General features: G+C 34.1%; 1 protein-coding gene across 2 annotated transcripts in view; it reads left to right on the top strand.

The window, feature by feature from the left end:
- Positions 1–2,007: 2,007 nt before the first annotated feature.
- LOC149805410 (protocadherin Fat 3-like) overlaps positions 2,008–18,142 on the top strand; it is a 65,671-nt gene continuing 49,536 nt past the window's right edge. Inside the window, exon 1 of one of the 2 annotated variants that reach the window (XM_089936195.1) lies at positions 2,008–2,213. In XM_089936195.1, the coding sequence (XP_089792321.1) occupies positions 2,141–2,213 (73 nt within the window). In that variant the 5' untranslated portion in view covers positions 2,008–2,140. The remainder of the gene's footprint in view (positions 2,214–18,142) is intronic. The other variant, XM_089936189.1, reaches the window with a different exon arrangement.

Genomic DNA, 18,142 nt, shown 5'->3' with positions numbered 1-18,142 from the left:
TGAGATAAATATTTGCTTACTTCTTTTTCTCGAAAAGAGGTACTAACCTAATATTCTTAGTAACATCAAAACTTTAATTTGTATGTATAGTGGGAATGTGCATTTCACTTGTCAGTTTTATTTCTTTCATTCTAAATTGATATTCCCTCTCTTCCTTCTCTCTTTGTATTTGCATTTGCATCTGTCTCCGATTGTAACCGCATTTGTTTTTCTCTCTCCTCTTTATCCAATTGCAACTGCATTTTTTTCTCTTCTTTCTGCAACTGCATTTGTTCTTTTTGTAACTTTATTTCTCTTTCTCTCTTTCTTCCTTATCTAATTGCATTTGCATTGGTTTTTCTTCTTTTTGAAGTTCAAGCTTTCGTAACTCTAATTCCATCTTGTATTTTAATTTTCATTCTTTTATTTTCATGTCAGTCTGACACATACTTGTTGATCGATAGCAAAACACTTTTATCCACAACATTATTTTCCACCAAACACTGGACCAAAATAATAAAAATTCTTGTTTTGTTAAAGAAGCTTCTGCCTCAGAAAGATCATATATTCTGGCAAGTTGAATCAATTCATTTTTTTTTCAAACAGTCAAAATGCTCCTGGGTAGGATTTGAAAGAAAGATCTCAATTTTTGATGAACTTTTCGTTTATGCAAATTGAATTTGATTTATGCTGAATCTCTACAATAAGTAGTTAAATATTGTATTAGATTATCATTTAGTTACAAACAGTACGAATCATTCGAACGTCTTTCAATATTATCGCAGAGTTTATACTTGAATTCATATTTAGTCACAAATAGGCAGAACCTATCAAGGTCCTTTACCATTGTTGTACTGTACTTCCATTAAGCTAAAAGAATCAGTAACAAAATAGCACTCATGCTCCTTGACAATGGTTATTTCTATATTTCTCAATCTGAATTCAGTATAAGCTTCTCCTATATTCTATCGAATGGTATACACGATACAATTATTTCATTATTTTCCATTTGGTCGTCCATCAATACGATCTTTGTTTGTTTCAAATCACAACTTAATAAAGACTGGGCAAAGAACAGAGGTTATATAGATATCAACATTGATGACTACGATTCCTATAATATTGATGCGCAATAAAGAGATATCCATAGGACTAGCCTATTAAACTTGTTCATTAAAAGATGTTTGGAATGGGTATATTCGCTAATTATATAGTCAGTCTTACATTTATCTTCCTGAAAAAAGCACAGTTTGCTAGCAAAACAAAACACATTTGTTGGCTAATCATTTTATACGCAATCTTAAAAATATTTATGGCACCGTGGCTGTGCCATCCCATGTAACCATGATTAACGAATGCACAGAGCGGAGTTCGTTAGCCCTAGCAATACGACGATGGGATCTTAATTATGATGCAATTTTATATTGTGTGATTTACTGTCCAAGACAGTACTCGTTTCTCTCAGTTTTAAACCTAAACAAGAAACTTGGAAAAGAAGACATATGTATATGATGGTTATCAAAGAACGATATTTACTTGTAGTATTGAAAATATTTTGCAAACATATGTTGAATATTCATCCATCCGACTGCGATATGGCTTTGATGCATACGTAATTGAAAATGCTTATAATTTTATTCATGGAAACCCTTACCCCATGTGCATGTTTCAAGAAGATCTTGTGAGCAAAAATTGCTTGGGAATGAAAACAAAATTGAAAGCCATATTATTTCTTTTCAATCTTGTTTTCTTTCCAGCGCTTTAAAACTTGCTGTCAAAACAAATCTTATAACTACGGTATTCATTTAAGAGACCTTACATTAGGATATAGCCTTAGCATGCTTCCATGCAATGACTCTTTTTTTAAATAAATACAAAGGCGATTTATGAATGGAGACAATGAGTAGCCAATCAAAAGTAAATTCTTTACCTGCGCATGAGCGCGTTAGGTTAATGAAAACATCTGGAGTGGTTTTAAGATCTAAAACCTTACAACAACGACTAGATTCGTTTAAATACATTTCACCATATCATCTTAATTTTATTCCATTTCATGCTATTTAATGATAAAGTTGTGTCAACAAATCATTGTATATATGGTATGTGCACAATACATCTTTACTCGGGTATTTGTCGAAGCCGAAAGCGTCAAGCATAAGAGATGAAAGTTAGCTGGGCAGCTGTATGGATTTTGCTGATTTCTACATTTTATAGAAATGATGCTGCTGTCACAAGTAAGTAATATAAATATAATAAATTGTTACTTTTTTCTCCCTGTACGACATAAACTTTTATTTCGAAGCTTCTTTTTGTTATTCAATTAAACAAGTATGTGTATTCAACATTGTGTTGTAAAGCAACTTGGTGAGGTGAAACTCTCCTTAAAAGAGTGAATTATGACGAAATACTATATTCGATAATAGCATTACAGATTATAGGGGATGCCGCAAGTCTCTTAAAATTTATCCCATTTCCTAGTTTTTTCGGGAATTAAAATATTACCATTATAATAGGTTGTTATGGGCAAGTAGTCACTAATTATGCGCTATATATTGTATGTTATAGTTGATAGTTGTAATATACAAAGAAAACACCCACCCACCCACACACACACACACACACCCACCCACACAACTATCCTGAAGAACAATTGCTTAGACGTCGAAGTAATGTTTATCATGGATTTCTTGCAAGAATAGCCAACTGTTGTTCATACAAAAAAACATCACAGGATAGCTGTCTCCAACAAAATCTGAAGAAAAGGTCTCCTTAATTAGTCTATTGTGTTATTGTATGTGCACGCACACACACGCACTCAAAAGGTCAGGGCATGGAACAAGAATTTTGTACATCAAACACTGTAATCTCCTCCATCACTTTTGTCTATCAATGTCTGTTGAACATCCTTCTATCAGGAGATAAAGAAATCAAAATGAAACCGCTCTTTAAACTAGTTGTAAAAAGTAACTCCTTACAGGAGTAAACCCCGTTTCAAGTAAAAGTATCAGGTGGACTTAAATCAAAAACCACACTTGCATTATTTTCTATGATTAACTTGTACTAAAATACAAATATATTTATACCATATAAATATGTGATATGGTTTTACTTATAAATTAAGAGTTCTGTTACTGATAAAGCATCATTTCTTACATTCTTCATTCAATAAAACAATTGGATATGTTGTTCTTCCTCATTTCTCTAATATATCTGAAATATTGTTAACTGAACACACACAAAAAAAACATGATAGCCCAAGAACATTAGTAAATTAAAGAATGAAAGAAGCCAACTAACATTCAGTTACTATCTTTAAAGGGCAATGAGAAATCTTCTACCATAACAGGCAAATATTTTACTAAAACATTGTACGATTTTTAAGCTTTGAAAGACGATGTCATGTAATGTCATTCCAATTTGGCTCGGGGAGTTGTGAACCACGCTCTTGTGTATGTGTGTATGTGTGCTTGTTTGGAGACATTTACAGAGACTATATGGTATTTGTGCTCTATTGGCAAAGTTTTCTGCATCTGAAAGAAATAACACGAGTTATTTCTATATAAACGGACGGACCATTCATGTTTATAATCCGACTGTCTTTAACAGAAGAGATAAAAAGCAGAAACCAGCCTACCTTTTAAGGTGTGTGCGTGTATCTGTGTGTGTGTGAGTGTGTGATTTGAATTTTTTAACGTAGCTTTAAAAATGTTTCTGTCAGATCGCTACGAAGCATGCAATGTGGCGTTTATAGTTATGTGTCGCATTTGGGACATCATGCCTCAGATACGTAGCATCACGTCCCAACCAGTAACACTATACTGACACCAGACCGGCCAGTCCCAACACTTCCCTCTTAATCCTGAGCTCACAGTGAGGCATATATCATTACTATTTTATTAAGAATTTGGTATGACTCGGTCAGGGTTCAAACCCGGACGCCTTCAAAGAAAGAGATAAACAAAACGGCGTTATCTGTCGATTAGATCTAATCTCCGAGTCATACACATTACAACAACACGCTTTATACCAAAATATGTATTGTGCTTCAAAGAAAGAGTATTTGTTTGAAACAAGCTTTATTTAGTAGCCGAAACCATAACTTCCCAGTTCAAACAAATAATTTTTCTAAAAATATATATAAACTTATATCAGTAGGCAATTAACCAATTACAATTAAATGCCTCTAAAGCTAAAATGAATGGTAAATACACAAACAATAGGAATCGTCAGTTATGATATAACCTTATCGAAATATGTCATGCGAATTGCATTTACACAATATACCTGAATGATTAAGCACAATTAAAAGAATATCGTAAATTCAAAACACAGATCGGTGAATGTTTGTGGTAGCTGTAGGTGTTTTCATTTTATAATCGTCTCATATTTGCTGCATCACGCAAATTAAATCAAAAGAATAACTTTTGAATAGTCCAAGGAAAATCTATACTTAAAATTGTGCTAACAAGCTGTATTTCTTGCATAAGACGATTTAAGTTTAAAATACCTAATTGTAACTTGAATAAAGATTGTAATATTTATTGAGTCAGAATATTGTTCACTATTTTTTGTCTGAATTCTGGGTTCGAGATTTTGAATTTGGTCTTTTTTGTTTACTTTTGCTTCTGCCAATATGTTTTGAACAAAGTGATTGTCATCAGACTAACAAAATAAATTTATTTAATCATTATTGACATTTCAAGTGATCTATGTCCGTTAACTAGTCCAAAGTGTAGTCTTGGGGAGCTGAGCGAGTGAGGCATTTAGAGATAAAGTATTTGCGTCTTAAGCTTGGACTTTTGCGTTTACTCAAAACATCTAGAGAAGTAAAGGCTTGAAACAAGGTTTTGTTTCTTCATATAGTTGGCGTTATCAAAACAATATGTACATATTATCATCCTTTTGTCTGGCGGACAAGAACAGGAAAGAAAGATAAGTGCGATTTTAACGAAATGACTTGAAATGTGCTGTATCAGAAAATATGTGACATCGCACTGGTCATCTTATAAGCATTGACTAAGTAAGTTATACTGGTGGTCCTATGTAAAATTGTTTCAATTCAACGTTGTTATATGTGAAAAGCTTTTCTTGAAAAATGTTTCAAATGAAATAGAGAAAATAAAAAAAGGTTTATATGGCTTTTAAAACACAGTCAATTTACGAACTGTTGTTCGAATGGTTCAACGTGAAGTATGTATAGTTTTAATGGCTGAAGGAAGTGGTGGTTTTTTTATAAACTATTTTTACAACGAGAGTAGAATCGTATTTTTACCAATATGTTGTTAGATTGAACATAATATTTTCATAAAATTATGACATCATGCTATATTGGTAAGGTGTTTTCGGGGTAATCAAAGAAATGGTTCCAATTGATTTATTCTCTGTACCCGTGAACAGTGAGAGGATAATGGCCGTGCCATATTTCTGATAGTGGATATTTGTCTAGTAATCATTATTCAAATTTTATCAAGTTTCTATTTTACGATCTGAAATAAGTTAGTATAATTACTATACATTATTCTGCACTGCATCATTATATGGTTTCACTTCTATGAATGTAGGCCATTATCAGTTATTTTATTTCATGTTTGCTACGGTGCTGTTTAGTACCATATTGGTTCAGCTCTAACTAGTGTTTTTGTAAATGATTTAATTCCTGTTAAAATAGGTCGCATTTCATCTGCATTCTATCTGTGAAGTATGGGTACTCCTGGAATTACATGTAAACATGTAACATTGACTGTTTCTGTAACACTGTTAAACTATGTCTGGAGTTTTGATTCTAAGTTATGCAGGTTCTTTATGGAGTTCCAAGTAACTTCAGTTATTTCCAGATTACTTGTAATGTTATTTCTTGGGTTCCAAATAGCGTTGGTTCGAGAAATTAATTACTTTAATTGCTTCCGTTCTTGGTTTTCTTTTCTACAGTTGTTTATTTGATTTTACTTTTTAAGTTGTGTAATTAAGATATAAAATTAAACAATGACAGCTTATGTGATACGGAAGAAATGAAAACTTTTCATTTTCTAAATGAGAATGAGAACATGGTATTTTAGTCTTTTGAGACGGAGTAATGTTTTCATCCGTCAAAAGTTAATTTTTGAAAACCGTACAAACCTAATAAATCAATTTTGGCGGATAATTTTATACAGTGGTTGTATCGAGCAGAGGTCATTTCCTTAAATTTGTAATTCTTGATTTGTCATATATTAACTTTATATGATATGATACTGTTTACACTACTGATGAAATATAAGTTTGATACATGGTCAGTAAGTGTCACCGTTTGCTTTGATTTAATCCTTTTCTTGATTTGAACCTTTTCCCTGAAAAATATCTTTGCTAAAAACGATTTTATGTTCTATTAGAAGAACAATATTCCATCTTTGTCACTGAAAAGAAAATAGTCTTTCATATAAGATTCTAATATACTCATGAGTTGTATGTTCCATACTCATGAGTTGTATGTTCCATACCCATGATTTGTAAGCATTATATCCATAACTTGTATGTTCAATACCCATAAATTGTATGTTATATATCCTTAAGATGTATGTTCTATACCCATGAGTTGTATGTTATATATCCTTGTGTTGTATGCTACATAACCATGAGTGTATGCTCTATGCCCATGAGTTTTAAGCTCTATACCTATGAGTTGTATATTTCAATCCCATGAGTGCCATGCTCTGTATCCATTAGTTGTATGCTATATACCCATAAGTTGTGTGTTCCATAACCATGAGTTGTATGTTTTATAACCATGAGTTATATGTTATATAACCATGAGTTGTATGTTATATAACCAGGAGTTGTATGTTATATAACCAGGAGTTGTATGTTATATAACCATGAGTTGTATGTTATATAACCAGGAGTTATATGTTATATAACCATGAGTTGTATGTTATATAACTATGAGTTGTATGTTATATAACCATGAGTTGTATGTTTTATAACCATGAGTTGTATGTTTTATAACCATGAGTTGTATGTTTTATAACCATGAGTTATATGTTATATAACCATGAGTTGTATGTTATATAACCATGAGTTGTATGTTATATAACCAGGAGTTGTATGTTATATAACCAGGAGTTGTATGTTATATAACCAGAAGTTGTATGTTATATAACCATGAGTTGTATGTTATATAACCAGGAGTTGTATGTTATATAACCAGGAGTTGTATGTTATATAACCAGGAGTTATATGTTATATAACCATGAGTTGTATGTTATATAACCAGGAGTTGTATGTTGTATAACCAGAAGTTGTATGTTATATAACCAGTGGTTATATGTTATATAACCAGGAGTTGTATGTTATATAACCATGAATTGTATGTTATATAACCATGAGTCGTATTTTAGATAACCATGAGTTGTATGTTATATAACCATGAGTTGTATGTTATATAACCATGAGTTGTATGTTATATAACTATGTATTACATAAATTCATATTCATAATTGGGTAGTTATCTTTTCTATGAAAGTGTTGCGATTTTGGCAATACTTTAATAAAATTTGTTTTCAGAAGATTTATATTGACTTAAAATGTTCAAGAGAAATCTTAAGTGCTTGTGTTAAATACCAAATATGATACGTTCAGAATGGGATCAATTGGTAATACACAAAGTTGGAGGAACTAAATACATACCTGCTAAATACTCTTCTTTGCGATTTTCGACTCAGAGCACAAGTAATTATTTGAAGGAATTATAGTTACCTGAAAACGAAGAGCTTATTCTACCCCAAGTTACTACTTATATGATTCAAATAAGTAAATAAAAGCATTTTCGTCTGTATATACATTTCTCCACAAATGTCTTAATCTATGTGAACATCAGATTCCATCGATTCAAAATATTTACATCAGTTAACAGTTATGTCAAACAAAGATTACACATCTTTATTTCCTGAAACATAATTAAAATTGTATTAGAAAGAACAGATGCATGTATCTGAGCCAAAGCAGTCCTGTCCAATGACCATTGCATTGTCTTTACTTGTACATTCATTTCATATGTAAATATCAAGTGAAATGACAATTACATGAGATCATATATAGATATCACGAAATGATACGTTTGCTGACAATATAATTTATCATTTTCTTAAGCCATATATCTGTCAGATTGCAAACTAATACTTTTTTGCATATATATATATATATATATATATATATATATATATATATATATATATATATATATATATATATATATATAATATATATATATATATATACAAACAATGGATGAAGCTCCTATCATTGATGACCTTGATGAGAGTGCGAATAATCTTGTCGAGAACGATGATACAATGCTTGAACACCAAGACAATTCCGGGAGAGTATTTTATCTAGCCGACACAGACACACAGATGTGATGTATGTAACACAATGATATATACACGTGCCTAAACTGATCTGTGGCAACTGCAATATATTACCTGACACGCATGGTCTTAAAAACATTTATTGAACTTGGTGTACAAACGACTAATCGTGGGATGAGTTTCGTAATATGTTTACGCATGTCACCCAAGACCCGTACAGTTTCCCCACTATTATTTTGACTAGTGGACTGGCCTCCTGGAAAATATCGAGCCGGTTTGATGGTGTCAAATTAACAATCATACTAAACACATACAAACGAAATCGGTCAGCGATGCCATATTAGAGGCACCCGTTCGACGCCGTAAAGCCGTTTGCAATGAAATGAAACACATCTACGAATAATTGGATTCACGTAAACGTGTCAAAGATATGTTGCAGTTGCGACAACGCGTACGCGAAGGCCTGGTTTTTAATAAACGTTTGTGCCACTTATGAAAACAACAAAATATATTGTAAGCCAAAACCGCTTAAGATTCCGCAACGATGGAAACCGAACAACCACTTGGTCGAATCAGGCGTGCGCCACTACTAAAGCACAATTTGAAACATGATTAAAAAGCCCAAAAGAGAAAGTTGAAGAGACACTTGTGCCTACTGCACAAGAACAACCACACGAGTACACATCAGAGCTAACCAATCAGTTAAAAAAATTTATCACAAAGCACAACTGATGATCCTTGACACTGCCGAGGGCTTAGCTGCTAACGTATCTAATGCCAAAGAATTAAAACAATATGCTAAATCTAAACTATCTTCTGTTACAAACCGGTATACCATTAATAAGCACATGCACAGGTGGTGTTCCGACAGTGGACTGGACTTACTCAGCGAGTAAATAACAATGTTTGTGGACTGAGCCTGCGCTGCTTGTTAAAGTCTAACAGAACATAAACTATTATGTCAGACTGCAGATTCAAGTTTTGAATGTGCAACCCAAATGTGGTCTCCTTCCGTCTGCCTCGCTCGCCAATGTTTATGTTTGTATTCGAGGACTGGCTAGTATTGCGTCACGGTACCACGTGATCTGTCGTCTCATCAAAACTCGGACAAACTCGGCAATTTACGGAATCTTGGTATCTTCCGTGCAATAAAATCACTACCCGCTTAAGATATTTAATTTACAAACATGACAGTCGAATTAAAATCTGTAAAGAATTACATACGTAAAAGGAAAATTTTGATTTCTAGTCTCCTTTAAACTAAGTAACAGAAATAGGAGAAGCAAACACGTTTTGTACAACGTAAGACATAATTTAATTTTATAAGTTATAAACTGAAAATTTAAGAGGAACTTTACAGCATTATGAATTAAATGCAAAAAAAATCCTAAATATTCTATCACAAGTCCAAAATAATGGAGTGTGCCGAATGAATTCTATATATTGAATGTGCTGATGTGCCGACAGTCTTAATGTATCACAATGGCATTGTATATAAGTCCTTTGAATGAATTCATAACAATCCAAAACTACTGTTTAATCCTAACAGTTATATGAGCACTTTGTAATTCCAATAAATATTTTAAATAAAAGATTCCTGTCAAATTAAATCTACATACAATATTAAATGCAGATGCAGACTGATATTAAAATAAGAACAATACTATAAAAATAAGAATAAGAATAATTGTTAAAATTGTTGCTTATATTCATCTCCAAGCCTTTATTACGACTTTATGACGCAATTCATCCGTTTGTGATGTAGTTCTCAATTCATCCCCATCCGATATATTTCATAATACATCGCCACGTAACATACGTTGCACCACTCAATCATCCAATCAGAAAATTACCCCAAACCTTTAAACATGTTAACAATGAAGGCTGAGTTTAAAACTACTGAACAAGCTATAGAATCTACAGTCATGGACCAAAATTCAAACATACAGAACACATATTTACAGTTTGCAAAATCGTGTACACTTTCAAAGGATGTAGTGTATTTCCAACATTTAGTAATTGCATTTCCAATAATATCGATAATGGGTGTATAGTTTTATGCTAGCCGATGCTGCTAAGCAAACTAGTTCAAGCTAGCGTTATAATTATTTTTTAGTGCCTAAATTTTAGCCATATCGTATACTCTTGCTTGTGACGACCGTGGTAAAATTTTCTCTAAATATTTCATACACATGTTAGATATCAGGACAACTGGGATTGTGCATCCGTAAAAGAAAAGTTCGAATCTTTTGAAATCGCGAGGTAATGGCGAAGGATAGTCGCTTGCTGCAAGGCCTAGCAATATTAAGCGAACATGGATAGAGTCCTACCTTTATGAAATCGATAGAAAGATTATTGATTTTCACAGAAATAACAATTAAGACATATCTCCTTTATAATAATTAGACACTAGAACCGAAAATACAGAGTTTACAAGCCGGACTTCGTACGTGAACGTTTCTCATATTGTTTGCTTGTGGGATTCGAAATCCCGTGGGCTATCTTTTACTTCACGTCGAAGGTAAAGCGATCACATGATAAAATATAAGAAGGGAAAAGGTTGATGATAACTCAGTTGACTATGGGAAAATGGTCAGGGAACTTTGGCGATCATCTGACTAAACAATGTTACATCGTAGAGTAGAAACTTCAAAAATGAATAACTTGTGTATTTGAGATTTTAAAGTTAGAAATTATGTTTAAATTGAGGAAGTTGATTATTACAATCAGTCGATTGTGCTGGTACAGAACCCGCTACCACTGGATTACAAGCTTGACACCATACCAATTGAGCTGCCACGGCTATTGAGAGTGGATTGCTTATGCTCAACGTTATGCATCTCAGTGAAGTGGAAGGAGCCTTGAACGCACGGATTGAAGTGAGCGGAGCCTTGAATGCACGGATTGAAGTGAGCGGAGCCTTGAACGCACGGATTGAAGTGAGCGGAGCCTTGAACGCACGGACTGAAGTGAGCGGCTTGATCTATGTGCTTGACCTCTGCGATTGCTTTCCCCTGATATTGAGGACATGACTCTGCGATTGCTTTCCCTTAATATTGAGGACATGATGAGTCTGTTTTTCTCTTCAAAATCATATAGCATGTGTTACAAGAAGATTTACATTCAAACTTATTTCTTGTGCATATATGTAATTGACTATATACGACCAGAGCTCAGAAAAAAACTACTCTTGTTCCCGTCCTAACCAGGTAAATATTGACTGTGACCAGGTAAATATTGACTGTGACTAGGTAAATATTGACCGTGACCAGGTAAATATTGAATATAACTAGGTAAATATTGACTGTGACCAGGTAAATATTAAATATAACTAGGTAAATATTGACCGTGACCAGGTAAATATTGAATATAACTAGGTAAATATTGACTGTCACCAGATAAATATTGACTGTGACCAGGTAAATATTGACTGTGACTAGTTAAATATTGACTGTGACCAGGTAAATATTGACTGTGACTAGGTAAATATTGACCGTGACCAGGTAAATATTGAATATAACTAGGTAAATATTGACTGTGACCAGGTAAATATTGACTGTGACCTGGTAAATATTGACTGTGACCAGGTAAATATTGACTGTGACCTGGTAAATATTGACTGTGACCAGGTAAATATTGACTGTGATCAGGTAAATATTGACTGTGACTAGGTAAACTTGACTACTTACTCGTCCCTTGGTTTAGGAGATGTTGTTCTCAAAATGAGAATACATCTATAAGAATATTGCATCGATAAATTGCAGTTTCACCTAGCCCTAGCTGTCACAATTAAATTCGCATCATTTGAAGAGCTGCAACTCCTTATTGTGAGTTAGAACTGCGGTGACTTAAGAGAAAGAGATTTTCAGTATTTCGGAGTTGTTTGTATGGTAAGACATTGCTACTTTCGTCCATGTCACCAATATTTAAAAATGCATGTGCCATTTTTTGTGCTGAAAATAACATTAACAAATCCAATGAGTCAAATTTCCAAATAAATATCATCAATAATTGCGAAGTGAATTTTTATCCTCTGCTCACACAAGCAATGAACAATTTATTATACATTTCGTAATCAATTTCAATTTCTGGAAGAAAAAATCAGTAACTGTCTTTTACAATAATCGTTACAATGTGTAATCTTTTGGAATATTAAGAAATTTATTGAAGAACCATAATAACACGCGCTTTTCAAACCAACAAGTTTTTGTAACCGAAGCACCGTGGTTTTCCTGTTAGTATTTTCAACGTCTGCTTCATCCTGTTGAGTGTGCATGTGTGTGTTGGATTTTTAACGTAGCTTTAAAAAAATTTCAGTCATATCGCTACGATGTCTGCAGTGTGGCAGTTATAGTGTTGTTTAGCACTGGGTCATCATGACACAGACATGACACCAGGCCGACCAGTCCTAACACTAACCTTTTAATGCTGAGCGCCAAGCGTGGCAGCTGCTTGTACCGTTGTTATAAGTCTTTGGTATGGATCAGCCGGGGTTCGAACCCGCGACCTCCCACATCCGAGACAGACGCTCTAACGACTAGGCTACCCGAGCTGTCTCAACCTGTTGAGCTTTATAGCATTATATTGTGAATAAGTTTAGAACATGTTATGGTACCATTCATTCTGGATTTTTATACTGCATAACCAGTTATTTTATCATCATAGAAAATCTTAGTGCAATGCAAAAACGTCAAAAGAAGAAGGACAGGTGAACGATCAATAGAACTACGAATGCAAACAACAGTCGTAATGACTTGAATTCAGTCTGCATGATTCGTGTCTTATTTGCAATATAACACTAATTCAAGGAATATATGACTTTAAAAAATGCCAATGACAAGCAAGGTTGAATGTTATTTAGCAATATGGCATAAAAAGAAAAATAAATTAGATGGTTAGCTTTGATGAAACACAGTTCCAATCAATGACTGAGAGTTTAAATATTGATTTTGATCTATCGGGGAATGCATATGCAAAAGGAAAACACGATTTTATTTTGTAGACATGCTATCGTCTGATTCAATCTTATATCCCGGTACCCGAGTGTCATGATTTAGTCTTTGCAGCGCTGAGTCACCTCGATATTAATAATTAAAGTATTTATTATGAAGTAAACACATTTGATAGGAATGATTATTAGTCTAAGTATTGATATATCTGTCAGAGAATGTATTTACATGAATCAAATAAAATTGTAATTGTTAAACAAATCGTACTTCAATCAAAGTTTTACCCATGGTAAATGACTGTTTCATCTAGTTTGTTTTTAAATTTTTTCAGCTCCCAAAGTACCAAGGAATATATTTTAAGCTGAACGTGGTGCCTAATTGATTAATATGACTGTATTACTACCACATTAATAATGATTAGTAGCAGTAACCACAGTAATAATGATTAGTAGCAGTAACCACAGTAATAATGATTAGTAGCAGTAACCACAGTAATAATGATTAGTAGCAGTAACCACATTAAAAATGATTAGTAGCAGTAACCACAGTAATAATGATTAGTAGCAGTAACCAAAGTAATAATGATTAGTAGCAGTAACCACAGTAATAATGATTAGTAGCAGTAACCACAGTAATAATGATTGACAGCAGTAACATCAATTACAATTTAAAGTGTGGTTACGTTCCTTCTAAACAGATGCACACATTTATGAATCTTTCTACATATATAATCATATTAAAATAACACTTTTTATTATGAGCACGGTTGCGATGAATTGTCGCTTATTAAGAATAGTCAAACCTTCGAAATGAGATGCTACCGCAAGATCTGGGCATCTCGTATATTGACCATGTAACCAACGAAGTCCACAACAGGATCCAATGAGCCATCGGATCCTATGAAGATCTCTTGACCACTGTAAAGAAAAACATAAACTGAAGTAGTACGATCATGTCTCAAGATCGTCTGGACTGGCCAAAACAATCTTGCAAGGCACAGTGCGAGGGTGCAGAAGAAGAGGCAGACAGAAAAAGAGGTGGGAAGACAACATTAAGGAGTGGACAGGCATGGGATTTGAAGATTCCAAAAGGGCAGAAGAGAACAAAAAAAGATAGAGAAAATTGGTTGTAAAGTCAACTGTGGTGCCCAAACGACCTCTTGGATTAAGGGATTGATGATGATGATGATGATGATGATGATGAGATTTGTCGTTGCTGTCATTTCAAATATGATAACTTTATGCTTACAGTGCAAATCTTATAATGAGTCTAATTCCTGAGGTTAATTTGGATCCAACAAATTCATTGATAGGGACATGGTGCAGGTAGACACTATGAAATATGATTCAGGTAGACAAACGTCTGTTGTCAGTATGAGATATGGTGCAGGTAGACACAGTCTGTATGAAATGATATACAGGTAGAAAAAGTTTGTATAAAATAAGGTGCAGGTAGACAAAATCTGGATGATATATGATGCAGGTAGACAAAGTCTGTATGAAATATGGTGCAGGTAGATAATCTGTATAAATAGGATGCATGTACACACGGTCTGTATTAAATATGATGAATGTAGACGCGGTCTGTATGAAATAAGATTCAGGTAGACATGGTCTGTATGAAATATGATGCAGGTAGACACGGTCTGTATGAAATATGGTGCAGGTAGATAATCTGTATAAATAGGATGCATGTACACGCGGTCTGTATGAAATATTATGCAGGTAGACACGGTCTGTATGAAATATGATGCATGCAGACGCGGTCTGTATGAAATAAGATTCAGGTAGACATGGTCTGTATGAAATATTATGCAGATAGACACGGTCTGTATGAAATATGATGCATGTAGGCAAGGTTTGTATGAAATGTCATGCAGGTAGACACAGTCTGTATGAAATATGATGCAGGTAGACACAGTCTGTATGAGATATTGTGCAGTTAGAGAGTCTGTATAAAATATTTAATGAACGATATTTAACCGAACTAATTGTGAGCTCCAATGCTTATGCTGCAACTAGTACTTGAAGCTTATATCAAATATACAAAACTTTATTGGGTTAATATTCAAAAAATTAATGTGCAACCCGAGACGTATAACGGCCCCACTCGGTTTATAACAATACTCATTCAGACTTTCTTTTCAGGTAAACAAACAGAGTGCCTACGTGATAAACCACAACTCCTTCAATGAATGAGAAACTAGATACAAACTGTGCAAACATCCTACAAATTGCTCACTAATCCATCCACATAGTTCAAATAACCTCGCGAATACAAGTCACATCCCCCAGTGTCCAAGAACCAGTCTTGCTTTATCATTGCAAACTTTGTATCCACAGGTACATTCATTGTTTCTCGGTCCAACAATAAATGACCAAATTATAAACATCTAAAAGGAGCTACTCCAAATACAGAAACACAATCCAATGCATGTGCCAATCCAGCACAATCAGCTCTTTGAGCTCCGAAACGTGTAATTTTGCTCAGTGTTACGTTTGTTTGCAATATTCATGATTATGTTTAGTGTGATAAGTTTTAAATGTATCACGATTGCTTATTTGTTTGATAGTTTATTGACATATTCTGGGTACATTGTTACGAGCGACATTTAAGAATTGTATTGACTTGGACGACAATGCGGAGAGGTTATATCCGATTTATTTTCCTATTACTACACCGTAATTCTGTGTAGCTGAGGCCGGAATGAAGTTAACCAGCTTTGAAACGGAAACATAACTTTGAGAATTTGTTTTCTTGTTAATGTTAATCTTTGAAATGCAAGGTTTCTTAGCATTTGGTCTCATGGCGAAATAAACTTCAAGGTTAAACCCCACAAATAATTATTTTGCAACGTAATTTTTTTCAAAATGAAACGTTTATCGCGATATTTAACCTATGAGATCATGGGATTTCTTTAACGAAAAACCTTGGAATACTTATATTGGCTTGGACAGTTTCATTTAAGCCTTGAATATGTACCAGATATAGAAAGCATGTCAATCAATGCGATCGCCACAGGATTCGAATACCACGTATGTGCTAAAAGTGAACGCACAGTATCCGAAAGCAAAATGTATAAAAATGTTTGAGATGAGATTAAAAACATTTAGCTGGTAAGGCTGTTTTCACATTTCACAGAGAGAAAGGAAAATTAGAGTATTTCAATCTTCACATGAGTGTTTGATATTAGAGTATTTCAATCTTCACATGAGTGTTTGATATTAGAGCATTTCAATCTTCACATGAGTGTTTGATATTGGAATATTTCAATCTTCACATGAGTGTTTGATATTAGAGTAGTTCAATCTTCACATGAGTGTTTGATATTGGAGTAGTTCAATCTTCACATGAGTGTTTGATATAGCACAACTCGCTTCGTTAGTCAGAGGCAGGACAACAACACATAATTTTGGATGTTATTATCCATCCATCCATCCATCCATCCATCTATTTATCTATCTATCTATCTATCTGTCATTTCGTATGCAACAATACCCGCTAAAGAGATCAATGGAACTATGTTCATCTTGTTTCACGGTAAGGGTCTTTGATACATGTAATTGATATGTATTCTTGTGTTTGTCACAACAAGCTCCTTCGTAAGTTGTTTAACGTCAAATTGTTGAATTATATTCACAATAGTCTCTGAATGACACTGGTCCGCTTGCACATACAAACTCGATCAAACTGGTTAATTCTATTACGTATAAGTAAATTCTATCTAGCATGCCATAAGACACCGGATAACCGAGTGTGAATGAATTACAACTTCATTATATTGCTGAATAATCCAAGCCTGAACGAGGATTTCATTTAATGTTAGAAAAATGACACCCATTATCTGTCCACATTTATACTTCAATATAATCAGTTTACCAAATTCACCGTAGGATAAGAGTTTCGTTCATTTGATAATGATCACACACAAAAAATAATAATAAATTTTACAGATTTGTGAAAATAAAGGATCCATATTTCGATTTGAGTGGAAATGTTACATTAATAATTAATTCTGCCCATGATTATGATTGAATACATTCATTCATTCCAACATACATACATACATGGGGCCCCGAGTGGCTTAGTGGTCTAAAGCGCTCTCCGTTACGGATCACTGCCATCTCACCTCTGTCTGCGTGGGTTCGAGTCTAGGATTCAGCCAATGTGGGTATGTGAGAAAGCTTGCCAGTAGCTTCTCGTGGGTCGGTGGTTCTTCCCGGGGTTTTCCCGGGTTCTTCCTCCACCATTAATACTGGCCGCCATGCATAGCCTATCTTGTGCTGAAAAATGGCGTTAAACCCACAAAACAACAACTACATACATACATACATACATAGCCAATCTGTCCCTATACTTAAATGTGCACATAAATGGTCCTCTCTTTGGTCTAGAGGAATCAAACACTTACAAAGGATTGTATATCGCCGCAGGGTATTGTACTTGGACTGCATCATATATAGTGAGAAAAAATAACCGCTGTACTATCTAGTATCTGCTTTATGGGACACGAGAACAAACTGCCGGTCTCACGTTTTCGTGTTTAAGATAATCTCGCACGTGTCGAAGGAAGGCAGACAAGGGTATGTGAGAACTTCCGAACTGCTGTCAGATAGTTTTATTAATAGGGAAAAAGTTCTTGGCATTTCTGAAATAAACATATTGCCTCGGCATAGAAGTAAATACGCTTGGTTCAACTACACTAGAAAAGATCAATTTTTTGAGAATCCTATTGTTTTGTTGTTATTGACTTTCATTCTTTTTATATTTTTTCAACGAATAAGAAGCGAGTGAAAAGATCTGAGATATTCGCAAGGATAAAATAAGGCGGGATGTGTCATGTGCCTAACTGAGTTCATCTTGTCATCTCCA

This window comes from Sinohyriopsis cumingii, chromosome 2 (assembly GCF_028554795.1).
Source record: "Sinohyriopsis cumingii isolate HCF-2022 chromosome 2, ASM2855479v2, whole genome shotgun sequence".
NCBI classification, from domain to species: Eukaryota; Metazoa; Mollusca; class Bivalvia; order Unionida; family Unionidae; genus Sinohyriopsis; species Sinohyriopsis cumingii.
Note: the sequence above shows the minus strand (reverse complement) of the source record. Positions and strands in the feature narration are given on the sequence as shown.